Source organism: Phodopus roborovskii, unplaced genomic scaffold (genome assembly GCF_943737965.1).
Source record: "Phodopus roborovskii unplaced genomic scaffold, PHOROB, whole genome shotgun sequence".
Taxonomy (NCBI): domain Eukaryota; kingdom Metazoa; phylum Chordata; class Mammalia; order Rodentia; family Cricetidae; genus Phodopus; species Phodopus roborovskii.
The window spans coordinates 64,277,140-64,291,746 of record NW_026126418.1 but is presented as its reverse complement, the minus strand read 5'-3'; the positions used below and the strand labels follow the sequence as shown (position 1 = coordinate 64,291,746).

The window sequence follows — 14,607 nt, the reverse complement described above, 5'->3', positions numbered from 1 at the left end:
TCTATTGCATACCAATTTCTTCATCTTATCTCTTTTATTTGCTTTTAATTTTATGTATTTCATATTAAAATTTCAATGTATTAAAATTAATGTCTCCAAAGCCTGAAGAGCGTATATTAATGCCAGCTACTTAAAATATTTATATATGATTGAATTATAATTTGTCAGATTTCCTTACTGTATACCAAACTTTATCAAATCATGCTTAACCTTTTAAAAAAATTAACCTTTTAAAAAATATGATGATTAGATTTCCTCTATATATTTTAAAAATAACTTATTTTATAGTTTTACTAACTGATTTGTTTTATCATATTCTTTATTTTCTTTTTTTTAATGCTTTGGTGTTTTGCCATCAGTGTTGGGTCCCCTGGAACTGGAACTTCAGACAGTTGTAAGCTGTCAAGTGTGTGCTAAGAACTGACTCTGGAAGAACACGTAGTGTTCTTAACTGCTGAGCCATCTATCCAGCCTTTTTGATAGTCTTTTAAGAGTTTGTTTTTATTATGTTTTTGAGAAAAGGTCTTGCTGTGTACCATTGAAAGCTGCATACACAGTAGACATTTATTCTAAGTACCCTTTGCCATTCACAGGAAAAAGAAGCTCCTCTGATCATAGCTAAAGAGAGTAACATTCTATGAGAATAAACATAAGTATTTAGGAACAGTTTGATAACATGTTCATTTATCAAAATAGTAAAATAGGATCATGTTTATGGCCCATGAATTCCCAGCCATGGGTCCTTGACCAGGTCTGGATTACCAGATACAAACGTCTTCTAGCAGAGTGTACCCCATATCCAATCATAATGCATTTGGCTACTTCCATAAGAATCATGCTACTATTGGACCTTTATGATTTTTTCTCCCAGCTCTCTGAATAGCATTATCTGGACTATAAAAGCTACCCAGCAGGAGGGACCTTCCTGCTTAGCTTCATTTGGGTCTTCTATAATTCCCACCTCCATTGTCTATAGTATCTTTATTCACTCAATTTACAATTGCTTCTTTAATCAATTTACAGTTGTCTTTGATATACAGAAGCTTTTCAATTTCATGAAGTCCCACTTGTCGACCATTGATCTTACTTCTTGAGTGACATGGGTCTTGGTCAGAAAATACTTATATGTTAACATGTGTTTTCTACTTTTCACTTTAGCAGCATCAGTTTCTGGTCTTAGATTAAAAACTTTAATTCATTTGGAATTTGTCGTGGTAGGATAAAAAACGATTGAGTTTCATTTTTCTTCAGATAGGTATTTTGATTTTCTAGTAGCACTTGTTTGAGATGATCTCTTTTCTCCATTGTATACTTTTGAAATCATTGTCAAAAGCCAGTTGGTTGTAGTTGCATGGGAGAACTTTACTAAAGTTGTATTTTTTATTACTGTTAACTGTGTTCTTCTCTTCAGTTTCCTTATCTCCCATTCTCTTCCCTTCTTCCTATTGTTCTCCCCTGTTCCTCCAACTTTCTTTTCTTTGCCTCTGTTACCAACATCACCACCCACCCCTTTATGACTTCTCCCTTCTCTCTCTCTCTCTCTTTCTCTCTCTCTCTCTGCCTACTGTTTTGTTTGTTTGTTTTTACTTTTGAGAAAGGAGGCTAGAATTTGCAATGTAGACTATGATGGCCTACTATTTCCAGTAGATCCTCCTGGAATTTGCCATGTAGACCAGGCTGTTTTTTCATGGTCCCGCTGCTCTCTACCTAGGACTCCAAAGCTCCACAGTGATTATTGGATCCTGTTCATATCTGTTGCAGAATTTTAAAGTATTTCTTCATTCATAGTTTTACTTGCTGGTTTTCTTTTATAGCTTTATTTCTTTCTCCATCTTTCAAATGACTTACTTCAGTCTTCATTTTCTCATCTTACACTACTGTTTTCTAGTTTTACAATTACCTCTTTTTTTTTTTTTTTTTTTTTTTTTTTTTTTTTTAATTGAAGGATTTTTCTTCTCCCATGTGTATCCCTCCATAGGATTTATGTGATCTCTTTATCAGTTCTTAAATCAAAAGTAAATTCTCATTGCTCTTAACAAAGTACGGTATATTTGACAACATCAACAATGACAATCCAAGGAGGGGAGGAGAACGGAAGTTGAGAACACTGAAGAGATGAACATGGTCCAACTAACTTTAGTTTATTAAAGTTCTCCCATTTGACTACAACCAACTGATTTTTGACAGAGATTTCAGAAGCACCCATTGGAGAAAAGAGAGCATGTCAAACAAATATTGTTCAACAACATCCAGATAAGAGTGTTAATTATGCATCCCAATTGATTTGGTATAGGAATATATAATTAGAAGAGCAATATATGACTCAGTACATCTGCAAAAAAGACACTGTAAGACCCAGGTTCGGTCGATGCCCCAAGAACTCAATGTCCAGTCCAGTTGCTGCAAAACACAAGAGGCTTTAATGAACAGGAAACCTTTGCGCAAACAGGCTAGAGAGAAGCCCCCCTCCCCCCCCAGGCCCAGGTGTTTTTAAAGGCAAACCCACAAGCTTAGGGAGGGGGTGGGACCCTCTGTCCATTGAGTATGTGACCCTTGGAGGCTGGATGGTCTGCTATTAGGGTCAACAGACCTTAGGGCCTCAAGGGGTGCTGATTAATTTTGTCTGGGCAAACCAGAGTTGCAGCTATCTCTTTGTTTCCTAAGGACCCTATTTACCACCTGTTGACTCACAGGAAAGGAGGGGCAGTGTGAATTCTTCTTATCTCAGGGCCTTGTGAGAGGAAGCTAGCAAATTCCAAGGAACAGATACTGGTTTCCAGGTTAGTCCATCATTAACATTACTTTATAGGTCTTTCAACACTATGACAGAAATACAATCTTATGGCACAGCTGGGTGTCTGAATTCTCTGTAGGTGTTTGTCGATGATGTCCATGTTCTTTGGTAAGAACTGAGAACTGGCAAGTGATGACAAGTAGTCACTGAAAGCTTGCTCATGGCCCTTTGGATTTCAGGAAGAGATGGTAGAAGATGAAGCAGACATGGATGCCATTAAGTTTCTATAATGTTTTATGATTTATGATATTTTGAGAAATAGTGTCATATAAATATTGAGCTTGTTTATATTTCAAATGTTTGGGTGATAGATATTTATAGTTTCATTTATTAAAATTTTCTAAAATTATTTGAATACTTCATGTATTCTTTCAAATCTAATTTTAGTAGTAATTTTCCTCAACTTTAAGTATATCCTCTCTCCTAATTTTCTCAAACATTGATCAGTAAATTTATTTTCTTTTCTTTAAGCTAAATTACTCAAGTTCGTGGGATACTATAGGAATCTTAAGCCAATAAGGTGGCAATGTCTCGGGAACCTACTCCACCTCTGCCTGGAGAAATGTCTCCTAGTCCTGTTGCAGAAAGCTGGTGCTACACACAGGTATATGTCATTTCAAATGCATTTGACTTTTCACATAAAATTTCTAGTCATGACAAGTATTATTATACAATTGTAAAGCTGTGGAACCATTACTGGAAGGATTAGAATGAATATTTAACTTGTGAGAAATGATTATTAAATCATGAATGTAAAAAGTGGCTTTCTGATCTCATAGGTTAAAGTAGTGAAATTTTCCTACATGTGGACTATTAATAACTTCAGTTTTTGTCGAGAAGAAATGGGTGAAGTGTTAAAGAGTTCAACATTTTCTTCTGGCCCAAATGATAAAATGAAATGGTAAGCATTATTGTTATTATTATTATATATTTTAACTGTAGTTTTTCTTACTTTGAATCTATTGTTGTTGTTGGTCCTATGGGTATTAGTATAATTTTACATTAAATTAGTAATTAATTCCCACTAAAATGGAAAAAAAACATGGAGTTATTACAGGAGTGCTGTTGTGATATTAATTTGCAGGTGATTTTAGTACTGCCTGTCTTTTTGGTAATGTCAATACTAAATTTCTCTAAGTGACCTATTGTTTTATTTTAGGTGCCTGAGGGTAAACCCAAAGGGATTAGATGATGAAAGTAAAGACTACTTGTCCTTATATTTGCTGTTAGTCAACTGCCCAAAAAGTGAGGTTCGAGCAAAATTCAAATTTTCCCTTCTGAATGCTAAAAGGGAAGAAACAAAAGCAATGGGTAAGTGATTGGCAAACTGTATGAAGAAGTCTGTCTACATACAGTGACTTTACCTAGAAAAGCTTTGGATTATTTTCCTCCCTCAAATTTTCTTAGTCCAAAATTTTTGTCTGTAGCCATTATTTAATTTTGCATCTCACATTCTAGTTTAAGTTTTTCATAAGTTTTTGCTTCCATAGACATAATAGAAGTACTTAAAATAATATTAAATTTTAACTGCTTCATGTCCTAAAATAACATTTTATTTGTCATTTGGAAAAAGAATTGCTTCTGAAATAGGGTTGCTGATATATGTCATTAGAAAATTTCTCCTCCCTTGCCTTCTTGCTGGACAACAATGCTAAGGAGAATGGAATGGCCTCATATTTTGTTGCTAGGATTTCTTTCTTTCTTTCTTTCTTTCTTTCTTTCTTTCTTTCTTTCTTTCTTTCTTTTTTAACCAGTTAGCTAACATGACATGAAAGAAAATCAACTTTTATATTCAGAGCCTATTATCCCTAGTGGAAATGCTTTACTTTAGAGGATCACAATAGGAGAATGGTAGAGAATGTTTACAGTGTGTTTAATAGAGTAATAGCCTATAAACTGCCACACTGAATTATAATAAATACTTTCTAGAAGTGACTCTTAGAGAACAAAGTAACATCATTACACACACACTTTTTAAAATTTGTATTTCCATATTATGTGACATTTAAAATAGTCTACTTTAGTTAAAGTTATATCCTGATTATATAGATAGTAAAATATAATGAATGCTTTCTGCTGAGAATTTTGTGTATTTCACAGTATACAATTGAGCACCAAGATGTTTGAAACATCTTAGGTATTTGTCAAAATCTTTTACAAATTTTACTAAAAGCATCTTGTTCTTTTGTATATGAAAGTGTGTTCCAGGAGATTATATCTAAAATCTTGGGAATGGTAAGCAGTCTTTTAGCATTCTCAACAATTTGAAGTTTTCTTTAATTCAGCAAATGTAAATCAATAGGATGAGTTCACCAACAGAGCTTAAAAGATTTCTTAATGAACTGGAACACCTAGTTTTAAGGGGAGAAACAGGAAATAAGGTATTGTCTAATAAAGTTTTGACATTAGATGATGACTATTTATGCCTATGTAAATATGCTTTGAATTTATTTCATTTAGGGGAAGCTGTGTGTATGTGTGTGTATGAGAGAGAGAGAGAGAGAGAGAGAGAGAGAGAGAGAGAGAGAGAGAGAGAGAGAGAGAGAGAGAATATATTATAGTGTGTGTATATGTCCTTTCCTTCTAGTGGTCTTGATGGCTTTGCTTAAGAGAGTTAGAAGTCTTAATTTAAGTTCATTGACTTTTGGGCAACAATAAGTGGGTTGGTTTGATTCCTCTTGACACATTTATTCTGATACCTAATTTCACACATGACTAATGCATTATAGTGAATATTCTATTCATGTCCTCATTTTTCATCTATTGTCCTCATTCATCTATATTTCTTTACCACTAAGAAAAAAAAGTATCTCTGATACTTGTTTTATTTGAACTTCTGTTTTCCACCAGAAAGCCAAAGAGCTTATCGATTTGTACAGGGAAAGGACTGGGGATTTAAAAAATTCATTAGAAGGGATTTTTTGCTTGATGAAGCCAATGGTCTCTTACCAGATGACAAGCTTACATTATTCTGTGAGGTGGGTATGATTTTGCTAATAAAGAATTCCATAGTTTATTTGATGATGTGGCTAAAGTATGAACTAGATTAATACTGAGTATACTTTTCAAATTAAAGTTATTAGCTGGGCATTGGTGGCTCATGCCTTTAATCCCAGTACTTGGGAGACAGAGGTAGGCAGATCTCTGTGAGTTCGAAGCCAGACTATTGTATAGAGCGAGTTTTAGGACAGACTCCAAAGCAATACAGAGAAACCCTGACTTGAAAAACAAACAAACAAAAAAAAACAAAAATTAAAGTGACTGGTATATTTCATGGGTTCTTTTGTAAATTCAGCAGAAAAAAAGCTGGCTAAAAATATCTAACAAATCAATGTAGTGTTCTATATTTTTATCAAATCTCTAGTTTTTTGCATAGTTATCCCTATTATCTACTAAATCATTCTTATTGAAGAAGCTGGATGCATACATATATATCTGTGTTGTGTTTATTTACTATCTTCGCCATTCTAAGTAACTCTGATATAGCTAACCAGTTTTTTAGGTTAATCTGATTCAAATTAATTGCTCACAGGTTATTAGTTTGAATGAAAAAGCATGTGAAAAAATATTGGGAAACCTCTTAGTCCTTCAAGCTATTGAATTAAATAGTCAATAAGTGTTAATATTCTAAGAAACAAATCTGAGGTTTTAATGATATGCCCATATATTTTGGCAAATATGCATGCTTAATTTTTACCCATAAAACATGTTTTGAAAATTATGAGTAATTCTTCTACCAGGAATTTACTCATATGATTAGGGTTAACTTCATGTTTGGATTTTCTTCTGTCATTTTTATCATTGGGTAAGTTTATTTATATAAAATCATGAGATTGATTTTTGGAGAAAACCCAAGAGTTTTATTTTCAAAATTACCAACTGTATGTCATTGTATTGTATCAGACTGAAGTATGTTTTGGAATTAAAATAGGACCACCAAAAAGTACTTGCAAATGAACTGTATCATTCATTTGTTGTTAATACAGTTACTTGGTTAGTTTCTCATAACTACAAGGGAAAATAAATGAAGCATTTGTCTGCAATAAGCAAATAATTCATTAATATTTTAAGTAGACAGGAAGTTATACTGTTTAAGTTTTTGCCTTTAATGTATACTCTTCCAGGAGTTCAGAATTTACCTTAATTTGAAGTGTTGGTTTTTTTAACTGTCATCTTAGAATTTAATGGTCCTTAAAGATTAAGTAATGTATTATTAAAAACAAAAAACAAAAAACCCAAACAACACAAACCTGACAGTCTTGAGTTGTGAATGAGCCTTTCTAAGAAAATAATCTGCATTATAGAACTGAAATAGTGTTTGTTAATAGATATTTTTCCTGGCTGTATGTACTGGAACCTAGACAATCAATAAATTCAGAATTAAGGCTGAAATTAATTTTAAGATTATTCAAGTATGCACTTTTGAAGTTTGTTTGGTATCCATATGTTAAATAACACATCTGGTGACCCATAGAATGTATTATGACACATGTTTTTAAATTGGTAATGATCAGAACCAATTTTTAGAACTTGAAATGTGCCTTTCACTAGCCCAGACATTATCTCTTGAACACTATCTTTAGCATACATAGGTGGGCAAAAATCATCTTTAAACAGCATTCTTTGTGCCCTCCATCATTCTTCCACTCCTCTCATGGATGCCCTTCCTTCTACAGCATCTCCAACACTGCTTGCAGAAGAGGAGGAAGCATTGCACTGCCCTCCCTAAGGAACTGGCACCTCCCCCTCCACTGCAAGTGGTGCTGTAGACAGGTAAGGCAGCTGGGTGCTACCCTTTTTATGCAAGACATAGCTAAGTCTTGCAGTCTATATAGTGGCTCAAGTGGCAAGAGTTAGATGAGAATTTCTAACACTGTAAAGAGTTCTGCTTCCTTTCTCCAAAGTGATGCAACAAACAAGAATTGAGCATAAGTTAGAAAAAGGGAACACTGTTCAGAGTCATCTTTTGAAACCTTAAAAATTTTAGATATTCTTGATAGTCTACAGCTCTGTGACATTCCTTGATAAACAGAAAACTGTATCTGTATAGCTAAAATATATGAGAAGCTTTTCATAAAACCAAATTCATTCTTTCTTAAGGACATACAAAAAAACAAAAACAAAAAAACCCCAAAAACCAAAACAAAAAACAACAAATATTTTCCTTTTGATGAGGTATTAGATTGACGTGACTGTTTAAAACACTTATAGTAATAAATGAAAGATGGATTTTATTTTTTAAGCTCTTAGATATTAGAAATGAAAACTTGACTACCCTGTTGCGGTCACCAAAACTATTAAGATGGTATATTGAAAACCCCAAATGCTTATTACCCACCTTTTCTACGAGATACATAAAGCTGGACTTTCCAAGATTTCTGCCTTTGGAGTGAGTAGAGAGGTTAAGCAAGTAGTTGATTAGAGAGACAGCCTTTAATCCTTTGTTTTTTTTGTTTTTTTTGTTTTTTTTACCAAGTCCATTAAAATGAAAACAAACATTTATAGATAATATTTGGGAATTTTGGCGTCGTTCTTTCCAAACAACTTCCTGCTGGTAAGGGGCGCTTCCATGGGGGATCCTTTGTGGTTTTAGGATGTTGGAGGGTTCAGGTTTTGAAGAGTTAGAACAACCATCTTCATTCCCAAAAAGACAAGAGCCAGATTTGTTAGCTAAATACATGTTCAGTTACATCCCTCAAAAGTTCATCTTCATTTAAGTTACATCCACAGGGTTAATCAAGTGCAAGTTTAATAAGAGAAGTCTCCTGTGTATCAGCAGGAAATCTCAGCCTTCTTCCTGAATTTTTCTCTCTAGGTTCCATAAATAAAGTTGTCATTACCTGTTTTCAATATTTTTAAAATTTCAAATTATATATATCAAAACAATGAACCTATCACTTCTCAAGTTTAAATGATTAATTTCCATCTGAATTGAAATTTGTGGTTGCTTTGATAACACTAGATGTGTGTAAGAGGAATACAAGTCCTTTAAATTATGATTGTTTATACAGAATGCAGCTGTGCTTCACAACAGTGATGATAATGTTTATTTTCTTTCTCTGTCATTTATGTATCTATTTATTCATTCATTTATTGTGTGTTTTCTTCCAAGTTTTTACATTTAATATATTATCTTGGGACCCAAGGAAATGTTTCAGTGGGTAAAATCACTTGCCACATACATGCCTGAAGACCAGAACCCACATAAAAAGCCAAATGTGCCAAAACAAGTACCTGTAATCCAGCACTGCTATAGCAATTGAGCCTTTGAGAGTCTGAGACAGGAGAACCTGGCAGAAAACCTCAGAAACAAGGCAAAAGGAGAAAACTGACACCTCAAAGTTTTCCTCTGACCTCTACATTGGTAGTATGATGCTTGGGAACTTTCGGCACACATCCACACATGCACACAACATGAATATATTATCTTCAATTAGATACAGACAACACATAGGATTTAAGATACCATACTTTTTTTTTTTTATAACTACTAGGTAATTTATGCAGGTTAATAAACAGATCCAAAAATGTCAAGAATAATGCTTAACATAAGCAAATAAATACATCATACACTAAATATGATTCTTAAATAAACTGAGTATTTATATCAGCACATTCCATTTGTGTATCATTGACTTCTGATATATAGTAAAATAGGACAATCAAGTAAAGATAGGGAAGTATTTTCTTCTTTATGAAGTTACTAAAATTTTAAGAAATTTGAATGATGGAAGTCTTTAGGTAGAACCTTTATTGATAGCTTTGTATACATAATATCTTGTCCCCCATATTTATAATACCATCTCATAAGATTATTATAGTAAATACTTGTGATCATAATTGTTATAAAGAAATGTAAACACCAGGGCTAATCCTCTCTGCTTTCCCAGTGTTACGATTATACTTGGTGTGTAATGTTTTTTTCTTCTACATGGGTGCTGGGATAAAATTCTGGTCCTCATGTTTGTAAGCAGGCAGTTTACCAACTAAGCCATTTCTCAAGCCCAATGTGTATCCTTTAATTATACTTTCAAGAAGTGAATTCATTAATCTATTGTTTTATAAAAAATGTTCCCAATATTTAGCACTTAAAAACATAGCTAATATAACATGTGTAACTTAATTTTTAAAGATTGTTCATTTGCACTGAATTATTTGTTAGTTGATATACTTCTTTTTTGTTCTTGTTTAGTGTAATATGAAATTTCCAACATAATATAATGGAGTGCTTTTAAAGATGATGTGAAAGTTGCAAGATTTGATTCAGTAAACAATGATCTTTAATGGAGTCTACATGAAAGCAGTGTCACAGTTATCCTAGCTCTTACTTCCTATTTCCCAGATAAATGAAGTGTCTGCTAATTGAAACAAAGTACATTTTTATTGAACTCACTTTTGACTTTTCATAAAATATTGTGAACTTTGATAATTGTAGTCACTTTTGTGGGAATTCTTTTACTTAAAATTTTAAATAAATTTTAGGAGGTATTTAAATCAATTCTACTAATATTGAAACTTCTAGGGATAATAATTAAGCTCCAAATTTTCTTTTTTATATTTGTGTGGGTGTTTCGCATCTATGTTTCTGGACCACCAGAGTATCTGGTGCCTAGGCAGACCAGGAAACAGTGTTGGATCCCATGGAGTTACAAGTTGTTGAGAACTCCCATGCCCGTGCTGGAAATCAAACCTAGGTCATTTAGAAAAGTAGGCAGTGCTCTTAACTTAAGTCATTTCTCCAGCCACATGTTTCTAATTTTAAAAGATAATAGTTTTATGTCTCTGAAAACTATACAAGTTGTATATGTAATAAAAGTGAAATGTTTATAGGTATGAAGTATAAGTGAAAAACATCAACAAAAATTTCTCTGCAAAAGTATCAGCTTGTCATGCTTAATGGTATTGTGGATTTTCTATTATTAAAAAAAATTTGTGATTGTGATAATTGAGCTTTTTATTCTATTGATTAGTCATTTGTTTACACTGTCACTATTGAACAAGTCTTAGGTTATTTCTAAGTTTCTATCCTATTTCTCTCACATTAACTTGTTTAGGAGGGTACTAGGATTTTTTGATTAGCAATATGTTGAATTAACCAGGGTATTTTAAGTTAATGAAATTGAATGTACACATAGTAACTGATCATTTAGAATACTGTATGAAAATGTTTTCCTTGTTGTCTTCTTTGTTAGGTGAGTGTGGTTCAAGATTCAGTAAATGTATCCGGACACACTAATACAAACACTTTGAAGGTGCCAGAGTGTCGACTAGCAGAAGACTTAGGGAATCTCTGGGAAAACACAAGATTTACAGATTGCTGCTTTTTTGTCAGAGGAAAAGAATTCAAAGCTCATAAGTCTGTGCTTGCAGGTATCTTCTCCTTTGGGTAATATAATATTTTTTAAATAAATTTGTACATTAAGTAATGGTGCTCCTTCTTTTTATAGCTCGGTCCCCAGTTTTTAATGCAATGTTTGAGCACGAAATGGAAGAATGCAAAAAGGTAAATTTCATTAAAAGGCTTAATATTATTTAATTTGTATACATGTATAATCATAGAATGCACATATTAAAAATATCTGTTCACATTCTTGTTCTCAAGTTATAACAGAGAAAAACTTTAGAAACCACATAACTGGGGGAAATGTGTTCTGAAATAAAACAGTAGGAGTCTTTCAGTATGAATGCTCCCAGAACATTCTAAATAACAGTTATTTTAATGTTCCAATTGCTGCAGTGTTTGCCTCCATGCAGAAAGTCTCCTTAGGGTTTCATCCCTAAGGAGAGAGAGAGGGTGGCAAAGGAATCCCACTGGGAATATTGTTGTGTAATTTCTGGCTTTTGTGGCATACATTACCCAACCATTTGGTGGTGTGACACCTCTAAATATAAAAATGCACACACACACACCCACACACACACACACATACGTACGTGTATATGCACATATATTTTAAAAGAATTTTTAAGTAACTACAAGATGTATTTCTGTGGCTTGTTCAAACATCCATAAAGCTACTTATGCCCCCCTTTTCCTTTTGCCCTTCCTACCTCTTTCCAGTTTAAAACTCCCTGCATTTTTCCTGTGTCCTCCTTCCTAGCATGTGTATCCTACTAGTTTTTCCTTTAGAGCCCCAGACATCCATGGTTGCTTTTTGCATCTCAGTTTTATGGGGATAATCCAGCTATGTACTCACATTTTAAGATTTGTAGGTAGGAACTACAGATAAGAGACAACTTACACCAACCCAATCTTTCAGGGTCTGGGTGTTCACTGGGTTGTTTCTTTTGCTGTGTAGAAGCTTTTTAGTTTTATGAGTTGCCATTTCTCTTGCTGTTAATTCCTGAGCAGATAGAGGCCTATTCAGGAAGGCATTTCCTACTCCTATGTCTTATATCTTTTTTTTTCCTTCTAGTATTTGATTTTTCTTTTGTGATACCCACATTTTCTTGCTTTAGATCCAGTTTTGCATAGGTGCTAGTTCAGTCATCATATGCTCAGTATTGCATTGGTTTGGAGGAATGGGGATTACAGTTCAATGATAAGGAAACATGCAGTTAGAACAAATCACTCATTCTGATTGGAATAAATGGAAACTGCTGCCACACCTCTGCCTGGGATTGTGTTGGCATAAGTGGACCAGGTTTTTTAGTAATCACCAGACTTAGTCAGCATACAGGTTATAGGCCTGAATTTAGGAAATGACATGGACAGACTTGGTTTCCATGACTCAACATGAACTGCTGGCACACATACGTGTTTTAGGCTAGTCCTGGAGGTTGGATGCTGTGCAAGTTGTCCAGAGCCCAAGGCTCTTACCAGACTGGACAAGTTTACATGATGCATAACCTAGAGTAAGCCTAGAGGTTGGAAATGTGGGACTTGGCATATTATGCTGACATTTGTTTTCCTGGTTGGTCCTGGGAGTTGGGAAGGCCATAAGCTAGGGATAATGAGATAGTGAAGTAGAACAGGCTGTACATGGAATAGAAAATGGTTCAGGGCTGGGAAGATGCTTAAGTGCTGAGTGAGCAATAAGAACTCAAATACTTGAACTCAGGTAACAAGTAACAATCTAATGTCCAAGAGGATGAGCAGTCATGTTACCCTGGCACCCTAAGGAAAGGGCACTGAGAGAGGGGACAAATTGAAAAATAAAACAAAACTGAAAAAAAAATGCAAAGCTTGAACAGTGAGGTAGCAGAATGTCCTACTACATTCATCTTGGGTATCATAAAAATAAGGAATAGCTGCAGGGTGGTAGGATCGGAGGTAGACAGAGCCTAGCTCTAGAACCACAGCTCAGGTCATTTCCTGACTTCTTAGACCAGTGGGGGCAAATGTCAGCATACTTCACCTCAGAGGGAAACCTGGGGTTGAGACTGATGTCTCAGCTTAATTCCTGACCTGAAATGTTGACTGAGCCAGGGTAGGGTGTGATATCTTAGGTTCTCTGACTTCCTGTCATATTCTGGGGTAGAGTCTGAAGTGTTAGTATACTCAATGACCTCAGAGGGTGGCTAGGAGTAGAGTCTAAAGCCCATGCCTTATGTGGAGAGCAGTGACCAATGGCCTGTGAGGTACTCAGCAATTAGGATATCTACATAAGATTTGTCTTTCAAGTATGCCTCATTGATTCATATAAACATTCTTTATAATAGCATATTAATTTACAAATGAAACAGACATATCTTCAACTGGGGAACAGTTGACTGGGAAGAAAATGCTGTTGTGGGATTCCACACTGGAGAATCTTCTCCAGTAAAGATGCTTCAGAAGCTTGGAGGCTCAATCCTTATCCATAGTGAAAAGGCTGGGAGGATGACACTGGTGAAGGTCCCAGGAGGTCCTTAAGCGCATAGGCAAGTGCTATATAACTGACTTGTGGGCATATTTGAGTCCAGCAACAGCCCTAATGTTGGACAGCACTGAAGTTCCATGTTCACTGAAGCCAGGGCCATACAGTCTCATGTCTTATTGCAAATGAGTATCAACATAGGCTAGAGAAACCTTTCTTTAGAGCATAGTAGTGGGACCCCAGGGACCATTCCCAATAATCTTATTTTGGAATCATTTCATTGGATGGTAGCTTTGCTCATTTGGGGCTCACGGCTGGCTGCTAGTTCACCAACATATCACTGCCACCTTGGGATTAGTTCATTAGCATATGAAGGCTTGTCCTGTGCTATATACTATTCTAAACTGTCTGGGGCTTCCTTCTGAGGCCAAGCTATATCCGAGCTGCCTATGAGCAAGTTTAGGCACCATATTATAACAAGTCACACTAAATTGTTTTTAAGTTACACAAAATGATTTCACTTATATCCCTAACAGCTTGACTTCACAGAAATGACCCTAGATGATTTCTGAGATACTGACACTTTCTTCCTTATCTTAGATGAGAATTGGATATAAGGATACAAAGTATAAAAGCAACTGGTCTCAAATAAGCATAGAAGGACCAGTAAATAATATTATATGGCATTTTGCAAAAGCAAGTGTTTTCAGCTAGTGAGTTCTCACCAAAATTACTTATAGACTCTTCTTTCAATTGATAACTGTGAATAGAGTTTGTGGTTATAGGGTTTAGATATTATAATAGATTGTAAAATTCAACCAGGGAAAAGTCAGTAACTGTTCTCTGAAACTGTGATCAAAAACTGGCCACAGATGAATTTTATTTGGGCTACAGTATTTTGTCTCTTTTAATTATGAAAATTGACAAGCTTACCACATGGTAATACTTAACATGCCTCACTATCCACGAATTTCCTTTCTAGCTGATCAATAGAGTGTGGACATGTTGATATGT

At 34.6% G+C, this 14,607-nt stretch overlaps 1 protein-coding gene across 2 annotated transcripts in view; it reads left to right on the top strand.

Annotated features, from left to right (window-relative positions):
* Positions 1-14,607, top strand: part of Spopl (speckle type BTB/POZ protein like) — a 49,949-nt gene that overhangs the window by 24,412 nt on the left and 10,930 nt on the right. The window contains exons 2-7 of one of the 2 annotated variants that reach the window (XM_051184743.1): positions 3,266-3,398; positions 3,574-3,695; positions 3,954-4,105; positions 5,645-5,772; positions 10,987-11,164; positions 11,242-11,297. In XM_051184743.1, coding sequence (XP_051040700.1) covers positions 3,321-3,398; positions 3,574-3,695; positions 3,954-4,105; positions 5,645-5,772; positions 10,987-11,164; positions 11,242-11,297 — 714 coding nt within the window. In that variant the 5' untranslated portion in view covers positions 3,266-3,320. Of the gene's footprint in view, positions 1-3,265; positions 3,399-3,573; positions 3,696-3,953; positions 4,106-5,644; positions 5,773-7,470; positions 7,568-10,986; positions 11,165-11,241; positions 11,298-14,607 lie in introns of those variants that run through there. The other variant, XM_051184744.1, reaches the window with a different exon arrangement.